This window comes from Cyanistes caeruleus, unplaced genomic scaffold, assembly GCF_971803275.1.
Source record: "Cyanistes caeruleus unplaced genomic scaffold, bCyaCae1.hap1.1 HAP1_SCAFFOLD_65, whole genome shotgun sequence".
Classification (NCBI taxonomy): Eukaryota; Metazoa; Chordata; class Aves; order Passeriformes; family Paridae; genus Cyanistes; species Cyanistes caeruleus.
In genome coordinates, this window is record NW_028255884.1 from 3,319,444 (window position 1) to 3,344,080 (window position 24,637).

At 53.7% G+C, this 24,637-nt stretch overlaps 2 protein-coding genes and 1 long non-coding RNA gene across 5 annotated transcripts in view; 2 read left to right on the forward strand and 1 right to left on the reverse strand.

The window, feature by feature from the left end:
* Positions 1–827: 827 nt before the first annotated feature.
* Positions 828–24,637, forward strand: part of LOC147647200 (uncharacterized) — a 182,290-nt gene continuing 158,480 nt past the window's right edge. Inside the window, exon 1 of one of the 3 annotated variants that reach the window (XM_086872567.1) lies at positions 828–959. The gene's annotated coding sequence lies outside the window, so the exon portion shown is untranslated. The remainder of the gene's footprint in view (positions 960–24,637) is intronic. The other 2 variants (XM_086872565.1, XM_086872566.1) reach the window with 2 other exon arrangements.
* Positions 6,259–13,279, forward strand: LOC147647201 (uncharacterized). Its single transcript, XM_086872575.1, has 3 exons — positions 6,259–6,374; positions 11,144–11,207; positions 11,394–13,279. Exons 2-3 carry the CDS (start codon positions 11,156–11,158, stop codon positions 12,398–12,400), a joined length of 1,059 nt encoding a protein of 352 aa, XP_086728701.1. The 5' UTR covers positions 6,259–6,374; positions 11,144–11,155; the 3' UTR covers positions 12,401–13,279.
* Positions 19,625–21,272, reverse strand: LOC147647202 (uncharacterized). Its single transcript, XR_015281645.1, has 4 exons — positions 21,101–21,272; positions 20,697–20,844; positions 20,297–20,507; positions 19,625–19,753 (listed from the first exon to the last, which is right to left on the reverse strand). It is a non-coding gene; the product is annotated as an uncharacterized LOC147647202 (long non-coding RNA).

The window sequence follows — 24,637 nt, forward strand, 5'->3', positions numbered from 1 at the left end:
GCGCCAATCCCAGTCCGGCAAGCTGGTTGCCATGACCTGGGCAGGACTTGAGAGGGAAGACACCCCTAGACCTTTGAGCCTGAGACGGAGTCTCCAGGCGATCACAGTGAAGATAGAGGCTCCGGTCCTGCTGACAGTGGATGACAACAGGCCCGTGTGATCCTCCTCCTCCTCCACATCGACCACAGGGAGCAGCGAGCAGCGGCAGCGTGCACCCCGAGCCCCCACCTCTAGGCCCAGTTCTCTCTAATAAAGGCTTGTTAATGGGAGCAGAAGGTCTCCTGGCCCTTTAATTCACCGCACCTGCACTGCCGGGGTAGGAGGCACAGCTGGGAGGAGGAAGGGGTGGGGGGAAGCTGGTTTTAGGGGTATTAATTTACTTCTCACAATCCTTCTCTAGTTTTTGGAATTTTCTGCCAGAAATCTCCCTCCTCCCCCACTCATCCACAGGTATTTGGGGCAGTTTTCCCTTTTTGGGAGAAATCCGAGCGATGCACTGATGCTTCTAATCAGAGGTGGGAGAAGTGAGGCTCCAGGGCTTCCCGCTGAGCCGGAGCCACCGAACACCCAGGGCAGGGAAAAGCGGGCCGGGAGCTGCGGAGAACTTTGTTTGTGTTCGGAGCTCAATGGCGGCTCGGGCCGGGCCCGTTCCAGGCCTGTTCCTCATCTCCGCCCTTCCCCTCACACAGCCCGGGGGGCCCTGAGAGCGCGGGGCGGGGCTGTGCCGTGTGCAGAGCCCGCCGCTGGCTGCGATTGGCTGCTGCTGCCGTCACTCGTGGCTCTGGCGCGCGCTGATTGGGCAGAGCGGGGACAAGCCCGGCGCCGCTGGCGCCCCCAGGGCGGCCGTGGGGCAGGAGAGCCGCCATTGCCGGAGCGTCTGTGCGGGCCCGACAGCGGCGGCAGCGGCCGGAGCCCGGTGAGGCGGCGGCGGAGCTCGGAGGCGGCCCCAGCCATCGCAGGTGGGAGCCGCGCTCGGTTCTGCGGGGGCTCGGGGCTCGCTGCGGGCCCGGGAGGGGGCGGCGGGGGGCTGTGGCGGGTGGCTTGTGCCGTGGGCGGCCCGTGTTGGCCCTGGCGTGAGGGCGCTGCGGGAGCGGCTGCCCGCGGTCTCCTTCCCGCTGGGGCCTCGGCAGGAGCCGGTGCCGGAGCAGCGCTGGCTCGTCCCGCTTCGTGTCGGTAGCCCGGAGGTGGCTGCGCTGTGCCCGGGGCTGGGCGGGAAAATTCCCGGCGCCAGAGGTTTGTGTGGCCAAAGGAGCCCGAGGAGCGGTGTGAGAGTGACTTTATTGCTGCCCAAAGGGAGAGGCCGTGGGGCATTTGCCGTGCGCTCTCTCCAGCTGCTGGAGGACGCGGCCTCGTTTTTGTCCTGATTTTCCCGGCCGCGTGTCCCTGTCCCTTTCCCCACTGGCGGAGGTGCTTGGAAGGTTCAGACTTCCCCATCTGCCTCCTGCATGTCCCGGTTAATATGTACCCACCACTTTTGTAGAACATCCGATATTGATGGCTCTGTTAAGTCTTTGTTCTTCTGGAAGTTCAGGAATTTAGCGGGACTTTGTCAGAGCAGCGGTCCTTGTCAATTAGTAACATTTTCTGAAACTGATGCTTTCTCCCATTGCTTCCTTATGTGCAAGTCCCTGGCCCAATCTGCAAGCAGATTCACTCATTGGCTCTGTTTTTTCTTCCTGGGTGTTCTTTGATTTTGGGATTGCTCTCAGTGCCCTCATTCTCTGTCCTTTTGTAGCCGTTTGTGGCTCAGGAGGCCTGGCTGCCCCCTGCATCCCCTTGCTCAGCTGCTGAATGAGCTGCACTCAGCAAGGTGTGTGCATGGTGAAAAGATGAGAGTTGCTGTAGAACATAAGAGGAGAAAGTGCATTCGTTTAACCCATGGTCTGCCAGGGAACCACAAAAAAGTTCCCCATTCCCATCCTTTCCATGTTTGGACCAGTACATGACATTTTTCTTATATCCTTTGTCATCTGTTTCTCCACTTTTCCTCTGTGACCTATTTGTCAACAGCAGTTTGAGTTATTTAATTTTCCACAAACTCTGCCTCCTTTTTCTGCTGAAAGATAATCTGACCCCATCCCATGGTGAAATGTGTTCCTCATCTGGGTGGATTGGTTGGGAAGTCTGGAACTGGAGCTGTCTGGTTGGGTATTATTTTGAGGACATCCTGTAATCTAATTATGCCATGGAAATGATAAATTAGTTCTCTGGCTCCTGATATGAATTTGTTAGGGTTCCCAGGGGCTGGTCCATGGTGTTGCAGGATTTGTTCTGGTGGCCATTCATCTTTTCCCCATTTTTGGGTGCTCCCACCGGGCAGGGCTGCATCAATTTTGGGCTTTTCTCTAATTAAATCAGCACATACTTGGATTCCCAACTGAATTCCCTTAACTTGGGGTAGCAACAAAATCCAGAGCTGTAATTCACCCTGGATAACATAGAAAGTGAGAGCACAAGTTGGGGTGGGGAGTGGGATGATTCTCCCCCATTTTTTATAGTGAAATTTTCACAGCATTGTCCATTTGCAGTTTTCCTTTTTAGCTTAACCAATTTCTGCTGCAGAGTCAGATATCCTCACTATTGGCTCTGCCTTTAGCTGTGCAAATTCCATCTGTGGCAGCAGGCAGAGCTTGGGGTGAGGGGCAGAGGAATTCAGCCCAATTCCTCCCCCAGGCAGGAACACCCTGGTACATTGTCCAGGCTTTGCCCCAGGGGTGTTAATTTGCATTTCTAAAGCTCCTCAGCTGGCTGCCTGGAATGAAGCTTCTCTTCCAGGGCAGCCAGGGGATGACTCACATGGAGCCCCAACCCCACCCCCCACCCCCCCCCCCCAATTTTATTTTTTTTTCTTTTTTAAGACAATTTTCTATTAACTGTTTCCATTTTAAAGGGCCACATTTCAAGGTCTTCTGGTTTTCAAAATGCAGCTTAAAGGTGAACATGGAAAAACCCATACCATAATGTTGTCATCACTAAGAGCCATGCACAAACATAAAAACAAAAATTAGAAAGAAATCAAGTATTTTCTTTTTCTTCTCTTCTGACTAAATCTGATTCTCACACCCCTGGCCCAAACAGAACTGACAATAGAAAAGTAGAATTATTATGAAAAATTCTTCTAATGGTGTAATCCTTTCACTGAAACTGTGAAAAGCAAAAACTCTCCAACAATGTCTTTAGAGAAATAAGGCATGACTTGATTCTGAACAGAATAATTTCAACCACACACAGTCTGCATGTGCAGAGAAAATCATTCCATGGCATGTGAGTTTTACTAGATCTTTCCTAAACTTTATACAGTCTGAACCCATAGAAATTCATTGGTTTAGTGTTCATTGTTTCCAAGTTGTGGAGTCCTTAGTGTTTGGTTTCCTGTTGCATCCGGATTTCTGTGTCTCTGATGTGAATTAGGTCTGCACTCCTGGATTTCCTGCTCAGCCTTTTCCAGACCCCCTTGGATCCCCATTCCTGGGCCCTGGGACCGCCCCCCATCTCCTTGCCCAGCTGCGGGACCCCCTGCACCCCCTTCTCCTGCACCAACAGCGCCCTGCACCCCCTTTCCCGGGGATCCTCCCCTGCCAGCCCCTGGATCCCCCGGTTCCGTCAGCCCGGGGACCCCCGGAGCCCCATTCCCGGCCATCCCGGGGCACCGCACCCCCAGGCCTCCCTTTCCAGGGAAAGCCGAGCTGGGCACGGGGCTCTCCAGCCGCTCTGGCATTTCTGATCACCCAGAGGAGAGGGAGAGAGCAGCAGAGAGAGCGAGAAGGAGATTGGGAATCGGGGCTCGGGCTCCCAGCGCCCGCTCCTGCTCCGCCGGGGCTGGGGAGCCGCAGCCGCAGGAAAAATGGGATCCGCGGATGCCGGGGCTTCCCCCGCTTTGGGCCGAAGCCGGCGGGTTCCAGGCAGAGTTTGGGCGCAGGGCCCGGGAGTTCAGCCCAGTTTGTCCCGGGGGTCCCGCAGTGCGCGGCCGAGGAGGGTCCCGGGGGATCCCGGGAGGGGATCCAGGGGAATTCCCTGGAATTGCCCCGTCCCCTCCCCCCGCGCTCCCTCGGGCACTTTCGCTTCCGCCTTGGCCGCCCTGCGCCGCCGGGATCTGCCCGGCGACCGGTGACGTCACTGCAGCCTCGGGCTGCCACTGGCGGGCAGCAAAGAGCGGCGCCAATGGCGGGGCCAGCGAGGAGCTGCAGATGCTGCAGCAGCGGCACAGCCAGAGCGGGGCTGAGCGGGGGGAGCCGGGGCTGGGGGATCTGTGGGGCTGCGATGGCAACTGTGGCACCGCCATGGGGATCCCTGAGATCCAGGCTGAGGGATTAACAAATTCCCTGGCTCACAGCTGCAGGGAATGTCTCCAGAAATATGTCAGATATGGGCGGGAGGCGCTGGAGTGTAAAGGTGGGGAGGGCAGAATTCCCATGGGAATATGGGAATGGGAATGTGGGATTTCGGTAGGCAAAATTTGGGAATGTGGGAATTCCCATGGAAATTCCATGGATGGATCTCAGACATCATCCCATTCCCACGGGACCTCCATGGATGGATCCCGCTGCTGTCCCATTCCCATGGGAATTCTGTGGATGGATCTCACTGCCATGCCATTCCCATAGAATTCCATGGGCAGATCTCCCCATCCCACTGCCATGAGAGCCCCAATCCGGTTCCCCTCCAAACCCATCCTGGGGGTTGCCCTGTTCCTTGCCCTCCCCACCCCCCACAGGACTCCTGGGGGTCCCCCCCAGGACCCATCCAGCCCCCCTAAACTCTTCCTGGGTCCCCTCTCATCCCCCGATAACTGGAATTCCTGGAAGTCCCCCCGTATTCCCTCCCCCAGGACTTTGGGGGGTCCCACCTGACCTGTCTGTGCACCCCCAGATTTCTTCCACAGCCCCCCTGTGATGGTGGAGGGTGGGGGCCTAGTGCTGGTGCCCCCCTGCCTGCAGCAGATCCAGCGGTGAGGGCAGTTCGGGGGGTCCCTCAGCATTTGGGGTCCCTGGGATTTGGGGTGACCCCCCGGGCCCCCCAGGATCTCCCTGAACACGCTGACGCTGCCCGTGCACAGTGAGAAGGTTCAAACCCGGCACGGGGTCCCCAGCACTGCCACCCGCATTGCCCAGGTACCCCCAAACCTGCCGAGAACCCCCAAACCCCCCAGGACACCCCAACCTCCCCTGATCCCAAACACATCCCTGGATGGTCCAAAAACTCCCCAAAACCGCAAAACCCCATACAGACATTGAGAAGGTTCATACCCGGCATGGGGTACCCGTCTCCATCACCAGCAGGTTCCCCAAAACAGCCTTGGGACCCCCAATTCCACCCCCGGGATCACCCAAATTCCCCCATCAGGACCCCTGTAAACCCCCTTGAGAACCCCCCAAAAACCACCGTGGCCCCAAAAACACCCAGAACTTCTGAAAACCCCCAGGAACCCCTCATGAAGGTTTATACCCAGCACGGGATCCCCATGGACACCTTCATCGGCATCACCCAGGTACCCCCAAACCCCTCCCGGGACCCCCAACCCCTCCCGGGCTCCACTGCCGGAACCAACGGGAGCGGTGTTGCCCTTTTAAGAGGAGTTACAGTGGGACCCGACAACACCGGGGGCCCTTAAAGCGGCCATGGTAGAGAGAACCCCCAAAATTCATCCTGGGGGACAAAACATCCCCTACAGGGGCTTGGGGTGGGGACACCCCTAAAAATGTCACTTAAAGCCGTCATGATCCCCCCTCAAAAGGGGCTTGTGGGGCTGCGGCCGCACAAACACCCTAAAATGGGGAGGAAATAACACCCCTGTAGTGGTGGGATCCCCCCCAAAAAAACCTGAAAAAGAGAAAAACTCCTCTTGAGAGGGGCCTGAAGACCCTGAAAGGCCCTGGAAGAGGGACAAGATCCCCTCCTGTGCTGGGGCCTCCCCGAGCCGGGAACTCTCCCGTTCCTGCACTCGGGGGAGCCCCGAACGACGGCGGCTCCTGGGCTGAGCCCCCCTCAGCCGGGGCTGCGGGGGGAACTGGGGGGGCTGGGACGGGGCTTGGGGCTCCTGGGGTGAACTGGGGGACCCTCAGTGCTCCCACCTCCCCCTGTTCCCCTGTCCCGCCCCGTTCCCATTGTTCCCCCAAAGCTCCGCTGCCCCCAGCTCGGTTTGGGGGGGACCCAGCCCTTTCCCATCGTGTCCCGGCCCGGCCCCGCTCACCCGAGGGCTCCGAACCACGCCCAGGGACAGAGGAGGGACAGAGGGGGAGGAAGAGGAGGGACAGAGGAGGAGGAAGAGGAGGAGCAGGAGGAGGAAGAGCTGGAGCAGGCAGAGGAGTCTCCACCTGCGCTCCCCGCTCTCTGCATCTGCAGCTCCTTCGGGACCATCGCCCCCCATCCCGCAGGTGCCCGGGGAGGGGGAGCTCGCCCCAAATCCCCCGGGGCTCCCTGGCTTTGGGGTTTTTGGGGGGGATGTTTGGGGATGGCAGGGCTCCAGAGCCGAGCCGCAGATGCCCCTCGGGGGCACCCCGGGGGTCCCCAGGAGGTGTTTTTGGGGGGTCCCGGTGGCGGTGGCGGCAGAGCCCCGGCAAAGGGGCCGGGGGGATGCGGGTCCGGCATGGCCGGGAAAGGGGTTCGGGGCTCCCGGTGCCGGCAGTGGCTGCTCCCAGCATTGCCCAGTTGCTCCCCACGTGTGGCTCCAGTTTCCTGTGCACCCCACGATAAGCCAAATCACTCCCAGTCATTCCCTATTAGAGTACAATTTGTCTCCATTTTATCCCATTTTCCACAGTTTTATCCCATTTTTGCTCTATTTTTTCTAATTTTATCCCATTTTCATAACAATTTTCCAAATTTTTGTCCTATTTTTTATTTTTCCCCAATTTTCCTCCTTTTTTTTCCTTTTCCCCTCAATTTCCATTTTTTTATCTCATTTGTCCTCATTTTTTCCCAGTTTTTCTGATTTTTTTCCTATTTTTCCTCCATTTTTCCTCAAATCGTTCCCCATGTTTTCCTATTTTTCCCATTTTTTTTTCTGTTTTTAATCTATTATTTCCCCATTTTACCCTATTTTTGCTCCATTTCCTACCAGTTTTTTCCCCATGTTTACTCCTATTTTCCCCAATTTCTACCATTTTTCCCCCATTTTTGCCTCGTCTTTACCATTTTTATTCCCATTTTTATCCCAGTTTTCCTTATTCCCCCCCCCCCCCCATTTTTATCCTGGTTTTATCTCATTTTTCCACAATTTTATCCTAATTTTCTTCCCTTTCCTTCTCCCATTTTTCCCAATTTTTTCTCCATTTCCATCTCATTTTCCTCAAATTTTTCCTATTTTTATCCCATTTTTTCCCTATTTTTTCCCCATTTTTCCTCATTTTCCTCTATTCTGCTCCATTTTTCCTCCCATTTTTCTCACTTTTCCCCCATATTTTTCTAATTTTCCCCAACTTTTCCCCATTCTTCCTCAATTTCTATCTTATTTTTCCCCATTTCCCATTATCTTCGCCATTTAATTATCTCAGAAATTGAAATTTGGGGGAAAAATAGAAATTTTGGTGGGAAAAAAGGGTGCTTTGGGGGCAAAACTCCATGAATTTGAATCACAGCTTTCCCGTGATTTTTCCATGATTTCTAGCTAGAAGGAGGCGTGGGATTCATCTGAACATTCTGGAAGCTGGAATAGGACCAGGCTATCAACCTTCCCAAAAATTTTGACCAGCTCTTCTGAAATTCCACCTTTCCCCACTCCCTGGATTCCCAGATCTGGAAATTCTTCTACAACCTCCCAGGCACGCAATTCCCAAAATTCCATGGAAAAATGGGATAGGGGGATTTCATCCTGTTCTTTTCCTGATTTTCCCCAATTTTTTTCTCTCTTTGTTTTTTTTCTTATTTTTTCCTGATTTTTCCCTCATTTTCCCCTGAATTTTTCCCATTTTTTTCCCCATTTTTTCCTGATTTTTTCCTCTTCTTTTCCCAAAGTTTTCTGTCTTTTTCCCAACTTTTTCTCCAATTTTTCTGTAATTTTTCTGGTTTTTCCCATTTTTTTCAAGATTTTTTCCCCTGTTTTACCCATTTTCTTTTCCTGATTTTCCTGCAATTTTTTTCTTTTTCTTTTTTTTTTTTTTATTTTTTTCCCTGATTTTTTTCCCTGATTTTTTTCAGGTTTTATTCCCTTTTTCTTTTCCTGATTTTTTTCCTCATTTTTCAAACAATTTTTCTCGAGTATTTTTAAAATTTTTTTCCTGATTTTTCCCTCTGATTTGTCCCAATATTTCCCCTTTTTTTTCCTAATTTTTCCTGATTTTTTCCTGTTTGTTTCCTTGATATTTCTTGGTTTTTTCCCAATTTTTTTCCCATTTTTCCAAAGTTTTTTCCCTCACTTTCTTTTCCTGATTTTTAACTTGATTTGTTTCCTTGATTTTCCCCAGTTTTTTCCCAGTCTTCTTCCTCTTTCTTTTTCTGATTTTTCCCTGTTTTTTCCCAATTCTTTTCCTAAATTTTTTTCTTGATTTTTCCCCATTTTTTCCTGACTTTTCCCTCTTCTTTTCGCAATTTATTCCTCATCGTTCCCCAATTTTTTTCACAATTTGTCCCTGATTTTTCCCTGTATTTCCTAATTTTTTTACTGATTTTTCCTGATTTTTTCCAGGTTTCTTCCCTCTCTTTTCTCGATTTTACCCAATTTTTTCTCAATATTTTTCCTGATTTTCCCTTATTTTTTTTCATAATATTTTCAATGAATTTTTTTTATTTTCCTGATTTTTTTTTCCAATTTTTTCCAATTTTTTCCCATTTTTTTTCTCAAACTTTTCCTTGATTTTTGTGTTTTTTCCTTTTTTTCCCATTTTTTTCCAGATTTTTCCCTTATCCTTTCCCTAATTTTTCTGGTTTTCCTCAATTCTTTCCTGATTTTTTTTCATTATTTTTTTTCTGATTTTTCCAGATATTTTTATCCTTTTCCATTTCATTTCCCTGATTTTCCCGTGATTTTCCTTTTTTTCCACATTTTTTCTCTGATTTTTTCCCAATTATTTTCCAGATTTTTTTTGCAATTTTTTTTCTCAAATATTTTTGGTTTTTCCTTCATTTTTCCAGTATTTTTCCTAATTTTTTCCTGATTTTTCCCAGGGTCTTTTCGGCTTTCTTTTCCTGATATTTTCCCTGATTTCTCACAATTTTTCACAATTTTTTTCATGTATTTCCCACTTTTTTCTGATTTTTCTCTTTTCCTTTTCCAATTCATTTCTAGCTTTTTCCCAATTTCTTCTGAAATTTTCCTAGTTTTTACCTGATTTTTCCTGGGATTTTTCCTATTTCTTTCCAGATTTTATTCCTCTTTCTTTTATGGATCTTCCCCAATTTTTCCAAGTTCTTTCCCAGTTTTTTTCCTGATTTCCCCAATATTCTTTCCAATTTTCCCTGGTTTTTCCTGATTTTTCCCCCATTTTTTCTGATTTTTCCCAAATTTTTTTCCACTTTCTTTTCCTGACTTTTTTCCCCAATTTTTCCCCATTTTTTCCTTGAGTTTTCTCTTTTTTTCCCCCCCAAATTTTTCCTGGTTTTCCCCAATTTTTTCAAATTTTCCCATTTTTCCCAAATTTTTCCCAATTTTTTCCTGATTTTCCCCTGATGTTTTTGGATTTCACCCTGATATTTTTCTGGTTTTTCCCTGAATTTTCCCTTCCATTTTCCTTGAATTTATCCTGGGGTTTTTTTCGTTTTTTCCCCAATTTTCCAGTTTCCTTCACACTCCCAGTCTGATCCCAGTCACTCCCAGTATGAGGCCAGTGGCCCCCAGTTGCTCCCTGTCAGTGCCAGTGTGACCCCAGTAGCCTCCAGTGTGATCCCTGGGACTCCCTGTCTCTCCCAGTATATCCCAGTCAGCCCCAGCACGCTCCCAGTCATTCCCAGCTCCTCCCAGTTGCTCTCAGCATGATTCCAGTTGTTCCCAGCCACTCCCAGTCAATCCCAGTATGATTCCAGTCCCCTCAGTGGGATCCCAGTCCCCCCCAGCATGGGCCCAGCTGCTCCCAGTATGATCCCAGTATGATGTCAATACACATCATAAAGTTGTGACATCATACAGATGTCAGTACACATCCAATACAGTTCCAGTCATTGCCAGTGTGATCACAGGATGATCCCAGTCCAAACCAGTCCCTGCCAGTGCTGCCACTCCTGGGATCCCCCAGCCCTCTCTGTGTTCCCCCCTCCCACATCTCCCCAGAGGAGCCCCAAGGGCTGGCAGTCCCCAGCCAGGGTCCCCAGCCAGCCCCAGGTTGGATCTGCAGCCCCCAGTTTTCCCAGTTTCCCTCTCCTTTTCCCCGGGCCGGGTTCCCCCCGTCCCCAGCGGGTGGGAGCAGCGGAGAGCCCCGCGCTGCCCATCCCGACCTGTCCCGGCTCCATCCCCGCTCCTGCCGTGGGCTGTGAGGGGTTTGGGAACGGGGCACCGAGGGTGTCGCTGCTCCTGGGGGAGGAGGAGGAGAGATGAAGAAGGAGAGAGAGAAGGGATGGAAGTAGGAGAAGGAGCTAGCGTTAGGTAGGAAGAGGAGTAGAAAGGATGGAAGGGGAGTAGAGGGAGGAAGAGGAGAGACAAAGGAAGATCAGGGAAATAGGAAGGAACCACGAGGGCTAGCACTCCCTGAATTCACAGCCCCTCACCCATGGGATCATCATCCCCCATCCCACAGGTGCCCTGAGACAGGGAGCTCAGCCCAGATATCCTGGGGGGTCCCTGGGTTGGATTTGGGGGGGGGGGGGGGGGGGGGCGATATTTAGGTATTAAGGACTGCAAAGCTGAGCGGAAAATGCCCCTTGTGGAGACACTGGGGTTCCCAGCATCTGTTAGTGAGAAGATGGAAAAGGTGAGAACTTTTCAGATTCCTGGCACTCCCAGCAGCCTGAGGAGGGCAGGGACCAAGCAAACGGAGAACTCCCAGTACAAGCGTGACCCCCAGCAGCTGGGACAGGGGGGAACCCCTGAACATGAAAGGGGAGAGACCAGAGATGGGGAACTCCTGGAGGGCATTTTAGGGGATGAATCTTGGTGTTTGGGAGGTTTTTATGGATAGCTTGTGATTTCTAGAGATGGACTTGGGCAGGAGGAACCCCCTATTCCAATGTGCTCGTGAATTGTATTTCTCCCCAAACATGGATTTCTCATTCCCAGACCGTTGGCCCAATGGAGGAAGAGGATGTGAGGAAGAGGAAGATGCCCCGGGACACCCAGGCAGGTGAGGAGGAAGTCAGTGCCCCTTTCCCCCTCTCTCCTGCTCCATCTCCCAGCCCAGCCTGGCCCCCGGCTGCAGGACAACCCCGCTGCCGACGCCGTCCTGCCGGGGACGCACTGGGGGGATCTCCTTCCCCTTCCCTCTGGCACGGAGGCAAATCCCATCCTCTCCTTGTCCTTCCTCCCCCAGACAAGGAGCTGAGGATGGAGACCAGGGAGGACAAATTCCCTCAGCAGAACCTCATGGAAGAGGCTGATTTGAGCAGCTCCACAGTGCAGGAATCCAGTGGGGAGGGAAATCCACAGAGATCCCGCAGGAGGAGGGGCTCCAAACCCATCCCAGGGTGCTCTGAGGAGGAAAGACCCACCCTGTGCCGGGAAGGCGGCCGGAGATCCAGCCAGGGCTCTGAGCTGGTGGTCCATGAGCAGCCTCAGGATGGGGAGAAGCGCTACAAGTGCTTGGAGTGTGGGAAGAGCTTCAGCCGGAGCTCATTCCTGATCCGCCACCAGATGATCCACACTGGGGAATGGGCCTATGAGTGTGGAGAATGTGGGAAGGGCTTCAGCTGCAACTCCAAACTCATCACCCACCAGCGCATCCACAGTGGGGAGAGGCCCTACGAGTGTCCTGAGTGTGGGAAGAGGTTTCACATTAGGTTCAGTCTCTTCAGGCACCAGCGGATTCACACGGATGAGAGGCCCTTCTGCTGCCCTGACTGTGGGGAGGGCTTCAAGCGAAACTCCCACGTCATCAGGCACCGGCGCATCCACACTGGGGAGAGGCCCTATGAGTGTGGGGAATGTGGGAAGAGCTTCACCCAGAGCTCCAGCCTGACCATCCACCAGAGGACTCACACTGGGGAACATCCCTATGACTGTGAGAAATGTGGGATGACCTTCATATGGAGGAAACAACTGACCATCCACCAGATGATCCACACTGGGGAGAGGCCCTACGAGTGTCTCCAGTGTGGGAAGAGGTTTCAGACCAGCTCCCATCTCCTCCAGCACCAGCTGATTCACACGGATGAGAGGCCCTTCCACTGCCCCGACTGCAGGAAGGGCTTCAAGCACAACTCCAACCTCATCAAGCACCGGCGCATCCACACTGGGGAGAGGCCCTACGAGTGTCCCCAGTGTGGGAAGAGCTTCTCCTGGAGCTCTAGCTTGACCCAACACCAACGGAGGCACCGGTAAGGGAAGCCCTGCGAGTGCCCCAAGTGCAGGAAGGTGTCCATGCGCTGCTCCAGCTCCATCCCCCATCAGAGGACCCACGTTGGGCAGAGCCCTGATGACCCACGTTCCCAGTGATCTGTGTTGGGAAGACACTGGGCTGGTGGTCATTTTGATTTGGCCCTAATTTTCTTTTGATTCATCTTCATTCCTTTAAAACAGACAAAATTTGGGTAAAAGTCTACAGATTCATCAAAGGCATCTAAAACATCTCTTTTACTAGTGCTTGAAGGGAATCTGGTATTCAGGGAGGTAATGGGGAGGGTTTTGGGGGTATTTGGTTTATTTGTCTCCATCTCTTGCCACTCAAGGAGATGAGCAAATTCTATCTGTCACCTCAAAACTACTCAGTGCCATTGAAATCTACTCAATCCCACCCAAAATTGCTGGATTCCACTGTCCTGCAGGGTGTGTTGCCTTAAGTTTTAGCTTTCATATTTTTCAAATTCTGCACTGCCTGAGTTTGTAGCTTTGAACTTCCTATTAAGTGTTAGTGAGCTCTCTTCACAGAGTAGGTAGACAAAACAATTCCTTTACTAGCTTGATACCAAGGACAGTCATTATAAGTTCCATGTCCAAAAGTATGAACAAGTCTGGACTGAAGAGAGAAAACAAGAAGGATGGGACTTCATCATCTGAAGCTCTAATTGGACCATGAACCCAAATACAGAGATGGATCTAAACTTCTAAAAATATGCGACCTTGTGATCAGTTGTCCATTTGTGTGACATTTGTTTTTGGTCCATCTTGGGTGTAGCCCTGGCCAGGCTCTTGTTGTATCTTGTTGGCCAGGCACAAGTTGTATCCTTTAAGGCCTTTTAATAAACTTTATACTTAACTCTGTCCAGCCTCTGTTCTAGGTCAGCCTTCTAAAGGCATCAGGTGGAAAGGGGTTGGAAGGGGATTGGGCAAAATGGGATGCAAATCAGGAGGGGTGAGATGGGTATTGGGTGAGATGGAGTTTGGGAGGTGTGAAATGAGGAAAGTAAGGCTTGGGAAGGGATTCTTGATATCCAGGTCCAGCAGAGATGGGATGGGTTGGGGTTGGGATTTGGGATGTGGGGTGGGGTCTGCAATGAGACAGCCAAAGTTTGGGGATAATGATCAAAGGGGGAGCCCATTACTGAGTGAGTTTTGGGATATTTCACATTCCTGAAGAGATTTTGGGGTATCTCACGTTTCTGAGGCAGTTTTGGGGCACTCCCCAACTCTTGGGGTGTTTCTGAGAGCAGCTCCATGGAGCCCCATTGCCAGGGCTGGTTGCCATGGGCTCGAGCTCAGAGCTGTAGCCAGAGTGCGTTGCCTCAGCGCTGGAGAGCAGAGAAATGATGAATGGCCCCAGACATCTCCAGGGTGTGTTTGGGGGCAGAGCAAGTTCTGCCTGTGTGGGGCGGTCACTGCCCCAGCCCAGCCACTGCAGCCTCTGCTCCAGCCCCAAAGTGGCTGCCAAGCCCCTGGCACCCCAAAAACCCCAGCTGGGAGAGGGAGCAGAGCAGGTGAGGCTGTGACACGGGTGTGACACTGACATGTGCCACGGCCCTGGAGCTCACAGCAGCTGAGATGGCGCTGGATCCAAGGCTGACTGTGGATCTCTGTCCCCCTCTCTCTTCCCCTGACTTCCAGTTTTCAAAATCTGGATAACTTGAAGTTGGATGGGTTGGGCGAGTTGGCTCAGTCTGTGCTTAGTGAAGTGATTTCCTCTAATTGCATGCAGCTTTATGATTTCCCAAGTACCTCATTCTCTAAAGTTTGCAGCTGAAAGTTTGTTCCCATCCTCCTGAGAAGTTTGTTGTTTTCTCCCATGCACTGCCCGAGGGGATGGAGGTACCTCAGGTCCCTTTCCAGCAGGGCCTGAGCGAGCTTGGGGCACAGCACAGGAACTGCAATGCTGAGCCAGCCCTGGCTGGGTTGGAGGAAGCAGAAAGGCCAAGCCCTGAGCCCAGGCCTGGCCCAGCAGGGCCTGTCCCTCACGGGTGGCTCGGGGCTCTTTGTGGGGCAGTGGGATGTGAGGGGCAGCAGGGACAAATGCCATAAACCTGCCAGCCCTGCCAGCCTCCTCAGGGAGGGCCAAGGGAGGAGCAAAGACCTTCCTGGGGCTGTGCCCTGGGCCAGGAGGGATTGTGCCAGTGGAGCTGACCCTACATTTCTTCTCCCAGGCAGCTTTAGGACATGGAACATGGAGAAGCCAGAGCCAACTCTCAGCTTTCCACAGTCCTCCAGTAGAATCCTGTGTGGGGAGCAGCCTGGGAGCAGGGTTTGTGTGTCAGGGGAGGGGAATCCAGAGCCCTTTTCTCCCCCATGGGCTGAGGGTCTGCATTTTCAATGGCCCTGCAGCTGCCAAAGGGGCCTTTTTCACCCAGCTGAGAACAGTTCTGCTGATAGCCTGTCCTAAACCTGATTTTTCTGCAAATGTGCCAATGAAGCCTGATTTTTTGCAGCCCCAGGTCTTGTGTGCATGCAGGTGTGACAACTGAAGGATGGAAAGGATCTGCTGGGAGGAGTCCCCTGTATCTTGTTTCTTTGGTGGTTTTAATTTTATTTTTTTTTAATTGATTCCTGCTGGCAGATCTGGGCAGAGCTGGGTAACTGTGTGTGACACTTGTCTGTGGCACTGTGGGGGTGGCCAAGGGCACCTTCCCCGAGCTGTGTGCAGAGGAATCCACAGCAGCCCAGGCCGGGGGTGCTCAGTGGCCGCTCAGTTCCGCTGACTGGACGCGGCTCTGGCCGCTTCCCTTGGAGCGTCTCCAGGGAGGGAACGCTGGGGCTGCTGGCCCGGCTGTGCTGTCACTGCCAGGGGAACGCTGGGGCTGCTGGCCCGGCTGTGCTGTCACTGCCAGGGGAACGCTGGGGCTGCTGTCCCGGCTGTGCTGTCACTGCCAGGGGAACGCTGGGGCTGCTGGCCCGGCTGTGCTGTCACTGCCAGGGGAACGCTGGGGCTGCTGGCCCGGCTGTGCTGTCACTGCCAGGGGAACGCTGGGGCTGCTGGCCCGGCTGTGCTGTCACTGCCAGGGGAACGCTGGGGCTGCTGGCCCGGCTGTGCTGTCACTGCCAGGGGAACGCTGGGGCTGCCCCGCTCCTGCCCCACCCCATCAGCTCTGCCAGCGCCTCCAGGGGACACAAAGGCTGAGCCCAAGGGTGAGAGTTGCACAAGGGGCTGAGCTGGCATCCGGGACCCATTGGGATCATGGAGTGCAGCCCCCGGCCCTGCACAGACACCCCAACAATCGCAGCCTGTGCATCCCTGGCAGCGCTGGCCAAAGGCTCCTGGAGCTGCGGCAGCCTCGGGGCCGTGCCCATTCCCTGGGGAGCCTGGGCACTGCCCCAGCCCCCTGGGGGGGAAGAAGCTTTTGCTCATCTCCAGCCCAGCCCTGCCCTGGCCCAGCTCCAGCCGTTCCCTCGGCTCCTGTCCCTGCTCACCTGGGCAGAGATCAGAGCTTGCCCAGAGAAGCTGTGGCTGCCCCTGGATCCCTGGAAGTGTCCAAGGCCAGGTTGGACGGGGCTTGGAGCAGCCTGGGATAGTGGAAGGTGTCCCTGCCATGGCAGGGGGTGGAATGAGATGAACTTTAAGGTCTCTTCCAAGCCAAGGCATTCTGTGATTCTGTGATTTTGGGGGAGATGCTGAAGCTCTGGCTCAGCTTTATCTCAGCAAATGTCTGGAGCCAGCAGCAGCCATGGGTGGGATCATCTCCTCCTCCCTCTCGCTGTGGCTGTAACTCACCCAAGGGCAGTGTCATAAATGAAATTTAAATTTGGACAGCTAGGGCTATTGGGTTAACAGCAGTTTAATAACAAGAAAAAATTGATACCATTTAGTGAATTGAATACAAGAAAACAATTTAATAAAAGAGTATAATTTAGTGGATTAAATAGCAATTTGATATAGAAGGAATACAATTTAGTAAAAGAGTACAATTTAGTGAATATATTCATATATATATATATATATATACACATATGCATATATTTGTATGAATATATATATGAATATAGCTTGCCAGTAATTATGATTAAAGCATAAGCAAAGCTGACTGGAGTACAGAGAGGGCTTCTCACCCCACCTCACGTACAAAACAAAGCAATTCAAACTAAACTTATATACTGTATGCTTATACATATTCATTCATGTTTCCCATAAATTTCCCCCTACTTCCAATTTTTAAATTTTACATCACTATTCTTCATGGTGCATGCTTCACTTGTTGCTAGGGGGTCTTCAGTCTTCTTTTGGTGGTCTTTTGGATGAAGGCTTACACTCATCCTCATTGTCCTCTGGATAACCTCACAGGCTGTGTGTGTGTACCAAGCGTTGTGTTATGTAAGTGAGCATTGTGCTCCACTAATTAGTCTTATATTTTATAATTTTCAGGCCCAGTGCCTAAAGTCATTCCAACTTCATCCATCTCAAGGTTGATTTTGTCTTAGGACATTTCTTATCTCAAAACTACATCCTCTATCTTAATTTTAACATGTAACATCTGTAGAGGGGTACATCTGCCTTGTAACACCAATTCCCTTGATTGCTCCTAATAATAACTTTCCAAATAGTTACACTTTAGTTAGCACAAATCATTTCCATTTACTACAGGAGGGTGTGAAAACAGGAGCATTGTTTGGTGTGGCCTCCTCTCTGCCTTTCACACCTTTCAGTGCTTTGAGCCAGCCAAGAGCTTTCTCCAGGAGTGCAATGAAGCAGCTGTTCCTGCTCCCAGCTCTGGCTCTTCCCAGTCTCTGCCTCTGCCTGGTTTTGTCCCTCTTGCTGTGCCCTCTGTTCCCCCAGGGGGCTGCCCCAGGCTGAGGGATCAGATCCAGGCACTGCTGCTGCTCCCTGGGGACCAGCCCCAGTTTGGTTGTTGCTGGCAGTGCCAGCAGAAGCGGTGGCTGGAGCAGCGGGTGCTGACAGTGGCCCGAGGCCCGGGGCTGGAGGGGTCCCTGGGCTGGGGCTGGGAGGGAGCTGCCCCTTGTTCTCCCTCTGCCTCCCGCAGAGCTGGGCCGGGCACAAGTGGGGCAGCAGAGCCAACAGGGAGCCTGTGAGTCTCTTGCAGCCGTGCCTGCTCAGAGTTTGGCCTTGGAGCTTCAGGTGGGCAAAGGCAGCTGCTCTGCTCCCTCTGCGTGTGCCCGTGTTCAGCAGTGCTGCTCCATCAGTCTGTGCCCAGCAACGGGGAAAAGCCTCAGCCCTGCAGGGCCAGGAGCTGCCGGGCTCTGCCTGAGCAGCTCAGCCAGCGGGAAGGGAGCTGCTCCACACGGGAACCAGGAGCAAAGGACGTGCCTTTTCTAGGACATGTTTTCTGTAAACAAACAAACAAACAAACAAACAAAAAAAGATAAAAATTACCCCCAAATGTGTAGTGAATAATCTTCTATAACACTAGAGTAAGAAAGAGGTAACTGATCTTTTGAAAAAGAGAACTCAGCCTTGATTTTAGTTCCTTAGTTTGTACACGTGCTAGTGGAAAGGATCCATTAGCTGCCTTCCTTGACAGATTTGATGGATGATTTCCAATATCGAGATATTTTACACTGCAGTTAAAGGAATAGGAAATTGAAATACATGTTCTTCATGACTGTGTCTTGAGTGTCAAAATTTTGCAGTTTGAAACTTGGACCTAAAGTGTTGCAAATGGAAGTGATAAATGCCAATGGACTGAGGGAATGCAGCTTTTCCTATGGGATGTGCAGCACTCCCAGGTCTTCCTCAGTGGGGCTGTGGCTGCTTGGAGCTTTGTCCTGTGCCACTCCGGGATGTCATGAAATGGGACTTCACCTGCCACCAGCCCAGGTCACGCTCTGCCACCCCAGCTCCTTGGACCTTGTGTCCCCAAAGAAGACACAAGATGTTTCTGCTGCTCCACCTTTGCACAGATCCACAGAGAGCTGGGATTATCCCAAGTCTCGTGTCTCCATTGTGCCATATTCCTAAAGAACCAGCAGCCCATCCTGACGAATATGGTGAGTTATGTGGATGGTTATCAGCTCCCTTTCCTGCCTAGAAATCCTGGAACTGCTTCTAAATGCTGTTCCCTTCAGCTCTTGGACACCTACTGACACAGAGCTGGGAAAAAAATGCCCTGGCCATGGCTTACAAGGTGAGTTCTGCCAAAGTTAGAGCTCTGTGGGAAATCTCTATCCATCCCTATCCTTTTAATATATCTGTACGTGGGGGTGTGCATGGATGTGTCTTGGATGGAAAGGAAGGAGTGTGCAAACAACGTGACTGACACTTTCACTCTCTGTGTTCATTCCATACTCATGGGTACCAAGATATTATGGAAACCTTTGCAAGGACAGAGCTTCTGTCCATGGATACAGAGACATCCAAGAGCCCCTGGAACAGACAGACCCTTCTGTCCATGGATACAGAGACATCCAAGAGCCCCTGGCACAGACAGACCCTTCTGTCCATGGATACAGAGACATCCAAGAGCCCCTGGCACAGACAGACATTGCTGCTCTTCAGCCACTGACTGGATGAGTCCCTGAGACTGGGGCTTGGCCTTCCTCGTGGTGAGGGGCATCAAGGAAGGCTGCAGTGTGATGGAGACTGTGATGGGCTGGGAACTCACTGAGGGAAAGGAGGGAGCAGTTGTGAAGTAAAAGGCAGGTGTGGGGACACAACTGTTCAGAGAAGGGCTGAGCTACAGCTTGAGCAAGATGAAAAATGTCATTTGGGGTCATCCCAGATTGATTCCATCTCAGAAGTTATGGAACAAGTTTAATTTTTGGGGGGTATCATGTTTTCCCTTGGAGGTGGACACTCTGCAGACTTGAGCTGCATTGCCAAAATGCTCAAGTCTCTGCTGCAGGTCACAGCGTTTCTTCTTTGGCTGATCCCGGCCCGGTGCTGAGCCCAGCAGAGCCCTGGCAGAGCCCAGAGCAGCCTCAGCATCCGCAGAGCCCGGCTGCAAGGAGAGAAAGCAGAAACCGCCCGTCAGCTGAAGGCTCCTGTCCCCTTGTCCCAGCCAGCCGCGGTGCCCAGGCCATGCTGGCCGTGCTCAGAGCTGGGCCCAAAGCTGCCCATCACTGCTGCCTTGGGGAGCAGAGCAGGAGGGCAGGACATGTGCCCAGCCTGCAGCCAGCCACGGCAGATCCAGCCCCTCAGCAGCTGCCCAGAGCGGGATGCTCCTGTGCCCGCTGCCATCTCCCAAAAGCTCTTGTCCCAGCCATGCCAAGGAGATGAGGACCCACCTCACACCATCCGCTGCCACAAGAAAAGCTGGTCCCAAACGATGTCCTCAGTCTTCTCCAAGGGCACGGCCCATCCAGGCCACAGCTGGTCCCAAGCACTTCCTGATCCAGACTGGACCCCACCTGGAACGCTTCCTTTAGAAAAACAAACAACAAATTAATGAAAATAGGTTACAGACAAAAAGGGGGAACAAGAAAAATGGTAAAAAATCTTATGTCTGTCAGGAGCTTGAGGAAGGCCCAACCCCTACATTCTAGGGAAAAACCCACCCATGGGTGAGGGAAGCCCATGCTTTCTCCCTTCCCCCCTGCACTGTCCCCCAAAATCACAAAGCAAAGCAAAGCAGGGGAGTGGAGCAGCCCAAGCCCTTCCTTGCCTGCACAGCAAAGCAGCCGTGCTCAGGTTCTGGAGTCCCACCTGTGCTCCTGCCATGGGGGTTTGTTTGTGTCGGGCTGGCTGCCCCAGCCCCAGCCCGGGGCACGGTGGGTGCTGGGGGCTGTTGGCAGGGCCAGGATCCCACTCCCATTTCGTAACCACCCCAGCCCACGTCCCCAGCCCTGCCAAAAACCAGCTGGGCAGCCACTGAGGAATCAGTTGCATCTGCCCCAGCAAAGGGGAAACCTTTGGTTCCCGGCCAATGCACAAATCTGGGAGCATCCCCCTGGGTCTGGACTTACCTGAAAATTCCCTGTGGAGCCTGGCTTTGAAGAAGGTGCCAGAATCAAAGTCCATCATCGCCAGCTCCTGCTGGCCAGGTGGAGGAAGAGGTTGTCATCCTTGCTGCTGTCCTCCATGTCTCCAGCAGCAGCCCCACCTGGTACAGCTTCTCCAGGGGCTCCTTCTTCCCTGGGGTGACACCAGGCTGTCAGGGTTCTGCCCAGGGCCCGGCTGTCAGTGAAGCAGGACAAGCAAAACCAGCTCAGATGGTGCCCACCAGTGCTGGGCAGAGCAGCTCAGCTCCAGCACAAGGGCTGTGTGTTCCCATTCCATGACCCCAGTGCAGTGACACAGGCAGGACAAAAAAGTCTGGGTTTCTTTGCTGCCGATTGCCAGGGCATGTGTGGAGCTGTAACTTACCAGGTCCCTGCATCACTGTGCCTGTGGCTCTCTCCCTTCTTCTAGGGCTGATGAATATCCTGCATCCAGGGATCACAGAACAGGTCTTCTAACGAGGGCCTGTCCAAGGAGTTCAGGGATAAACACCACCTGATCAGAATCTGGCAGTCTGGGGAGAGAAATCACAAACCACTGGTCAGTTGGAGAAGGCTCCTGTCTGCTTTGCCCCACTATTCCCGTGCCCAGGCCGTGCTGGATGTGCTCAGAGCTGTGCCTAAACTTTCCCATCAATTTTTTGTTTTGGAGGAGAGCAGGAGAGCAGGACATGTGCCACTTCCTCAGCAGCTGCCAGAGCGGGATGCTCACGAGCCCGCTGCTGTCTCCCAACACTGGTGTTCCCCCCGTGCCCAGAGATGAGGATCCACCTTGGGAGAGCCGTTGTGGCAGCGGGAGCTGGCCCCATCTGATGTTCCTGCCCCTCCTGAAAGGGTGCTCCCCGCAGACCATCTCGTGCAGCAGGATGCCCAGGGACCAGACGGTCGCTGCCTCGCCATGGTACCAGCCGAAGTCGTTCCATTCCGGGGGGCTGTATGACGGTGTTCCTATGGAATACGGATGGAGCTCATCAGGGGGATGCTGCTGCTCCCAGAGCCTGGCCCCAGCATCCCTGGGCATGTGGGGGCTGCCCCAGTGGCACACGGGGTGACCTGCTGCTCTCTCACCAGCACCTGGGACTTGGGTACAAACCTGGGGTTGGAAAAGAAGCCACTGCTGCTGGAAGAGGGCAGCGGAAACCCTGGCAAGGCCCGACCATGAAACACAAAGGGAAATACCCACTCAGTGCTGGGGAAAAACCACACCCACATCCTCCCTGCTGGCATTGCCCAAAAAATATCTTGAACCAAGGCAAACCAGGTGAGCAGAGCAGTCCAAGCCCATTCTCACCTGTACACCAAACCAGCTGGTGCACAGGTTCTGCCTCCCCCTCTCTGCTACTCTCACCCACGGGGGTTTTGTCAGGCTGGCTGCCCCATCCCCAGCCCCAGTCCTGGGAGAATCCCTGCTGCCACACCCTGGTTGGGCCAGGAGATGTTGGGCCAGGAGATGCCAGGACCGGGATCACCACCCCTGTGTGGGCTCACCTGCAAATTGAGTGTAGGCTGTGTCCTGCAGGTAGGTGCCACAGCCGAAGTCAATCAGTTTTGCCTCGCCGGTGTCCAGGTCTACCAAGACGTTCTCAGGTTTGATATCTCGGTGCAGGACCCCGCAGCTGGTGCAGTGCCGCACGGCCGCCAGCACCTGCTGGAACAGCTCCCGCGCCTCTTCCTCGGACAGGAACCTCCGTGCCCGAATGAAACGCCGCAGGTCCTGACACCGCTCCGGGCGCTCCAGCACCATCACGATGGTGTTGGGGAGCTCAAACCATTCCAGCAGCTGCACCACACCGGGGAAGCCTGTGGACACCTTGTCCAGCAGCACTATCTCCAGGGGTGCGCTGGTGCCGTCGGGCTGCGGGAGGAGCACGGTGCCGTCAGTGGGGCTGAGGCCGTGCCAGGGCTCGGGGAGCCCTCAGCCAGCCCGGGATGCTCTGTGCCCTCCGCCGGCCCCACGCCCGCTCTCCCTGCAGGTGTCCTGGCGGCTCCCACCCTGCCGGGCCCCGGCTCATCCCCGCCCGGCACGGCCCGGCTTCTGCCGCTGGCCCCGCTCACTCACCAGCTCGCCCCAGTGCCGGACGCGGTTCCGTGGCACCTTTTTGATGGCCACCTGCAAGCCAAAGGGAACAGCGGATTCAGCTCACCGCCCACCGTGTCCAGCCCCATCCTCCTCCTCCGCCCCCTCCTCCTCCTCCGCCCGCCGCCGGCCCCTCTGCTCACCGGGAGTCCGTCCGAGAGCCGAGTGGCCGCAAAAACTCTGCCAAAGCCGCCGCGCCCCAGCAGTGACCCCACTCGGTAGCGCTGCTGCAGGGCCTGCTGCGCCTTCCCTGGGGAAGAGACGCGGCCGTCAGTGCTCGGCCCGGGGCCAGGAACGGCCCCCGAGCGCTCCCCGAGCTCCCCGGGCCGGGCACCCGCAGGCGTTCCCTCACTGGAACGCGACAGCGGCGGAGCTCGGGCCGGGGAAGCCGCAGCGGAGGCGGCGGCAGCGGCCGCACCGCCTGTGTCCTCCGCGGGCCCCGGGAGGAGCCGGGGCCGGGGCCGGGGCCGGGGCCGGGGCCGGGGCCGGGGCCGGGGCCGGGGCCGGGGCCGGGGCCGGGGTCGGGCCAGGCGGAGCCAAAGGGCGGCAATGCCGCCCCAGCCCCTGGCACTGATGCCCGCCCAGCACAGCCAGAGCCAGGCGAAGAGGAGACCTCGGCGGGATGGGCGGGGACGGGGACGGGGCCGGGGCCGAGGCAGCCCCACCCGGGGCCGGGGGCGGGCTGGGGGCATGGCCCGGGTGGGCACGGGGAGAGGGGAAGCTGGGAGATGAGGGGACACTGGGAAAGGGAGACCGGGAGAGGATGCGGGACCGCGGGAGAGGGAGAGGAGAGACAGAAAATTTTTAAATTCGCTTCTTGCTGCTGCCGCTGCTGCTGCTGCCGCCGCTGCCGCTGCAACTGAAGCACCGGGGCCGTTTGTCCCCGTGTCCGTTTGTCCGTTGCCCGCTCGGCCCCGGCCCGAGCCCCGCGCTCCCCGGGCAGCCCCTGAGCCTGGCCAAACACGGCAACTTTGCCCTGCTGAGCCAAGAGCCAGAGTCTGGACTCCTGCACAGGGGCACAGCAATGCCCTTGGCTGCTGCTGTGCCTTGTCCCTGCTGAGGGTCAGACACCGTCTGAGCACATTCCCTGAATGCAGAATTTGTACCTGAGCCAAGCACTGCACTTGTGTCTCCAGCATTGCTTTCCAAGGAAAACAGGGCAAGGCAAACTGGCTATAGCTCAGGGTATTTTACAGTGTCTAAAACTTGCCAAGTCTCAGATCTTAGAGGTGAGAGCCCTTTGGAATGAATGGGATGGAGAAACAGCGCAAGATGGAAAAGAGGAACATAAAAATAGAGAATAGAGAAAAAAAAATAGAGCAAAATAGAGAAAATCATATTGGTTGATTCTTTGGATTTTCTTTTAATTTCTTAAAAAAGCCCTTTCAATTTTCCCAGAATCTTCTCCCCAGTCCCGTCTGTTCTTTCCAAAAACCTGTCCTGGAGAACAAGGCTCAGCTCCTGTCACAAGATGTGCCCCCAGCTGCAGCTTCTCTTGGCTTCCCACACTGTGAGTGCAGCACAACTCTTGCAGCAAAGCAGGACAAATGTTTGAAGAACTTGACAACTTGTTCTTTCTTTTCCTTGTGCACAGGGGAGTTGTGCCATTGGTGAGGTTTTCATTGTTCCTCTTCTACCCAAAGAAAACATGATGGGCTACCAGGAATTGTTGGGGAATACAAGCCTGGCTGAATGTGGAGAAAGAATCTCCAGAGCCTGCAGCCAGCAGTGGAGAGCTCATCATTCCAACAGCCCCCTGGACATCTGGAAAGTGATCTGGAACATGAAGATGGGCTGACAGAGGGAGTTTGTTTCTGTGTTCAGTTGAGATGATTCTACATCTCTTGCAGTGGGAGAAATCAAGAGCACAATCAGTTGATGATAAGCAGCAGAACATGATAAGCTGGACCTGTCAGTGGATGAGAGAAAGAATGTGAAAAGGAGAAATGCAGGGACTGACTTGGTGAACTTTGTGTGTAAGAAGGGTCATTTTTTCCTAATAATTCCCAATTCATTCCCTTTGCTTTTATCCTTTTAACAAGGCCAATTGTATCTCAGATTCCCCAGGAAATGGGAACCCTGAGCTTGTGGAGCTGCCTGAAAGGTGCCCTGTTCCTTTTTCTTCTGCTGCTCAGAAGAAACAATGAAGCGAGTTGGGAAGTTCTGGTTTTTCTTTTTCCTGGTGGATTTTTTCATTTGATTTGCCATTGCAGAGGCAATTTCTGTGATGG

Excerpts from the sequence above, each read along its gene's own strand:
- LOC147647201 (XM_086872575.1), top strand. The coding sequence starts at position 11,156 with ATGGAGGAAGAGGATGTGAGGAAGAGGAAGATGCCCCGGGACACCCAG. Across the intron at positions 11,208-11,393 it reads GCCCCGGGACACCCAGGCAG|ACAAGGAGCTGAGGATGGAG; the intron begins GTGAGGAGGAAG and ends TTCCTCCCCCAG.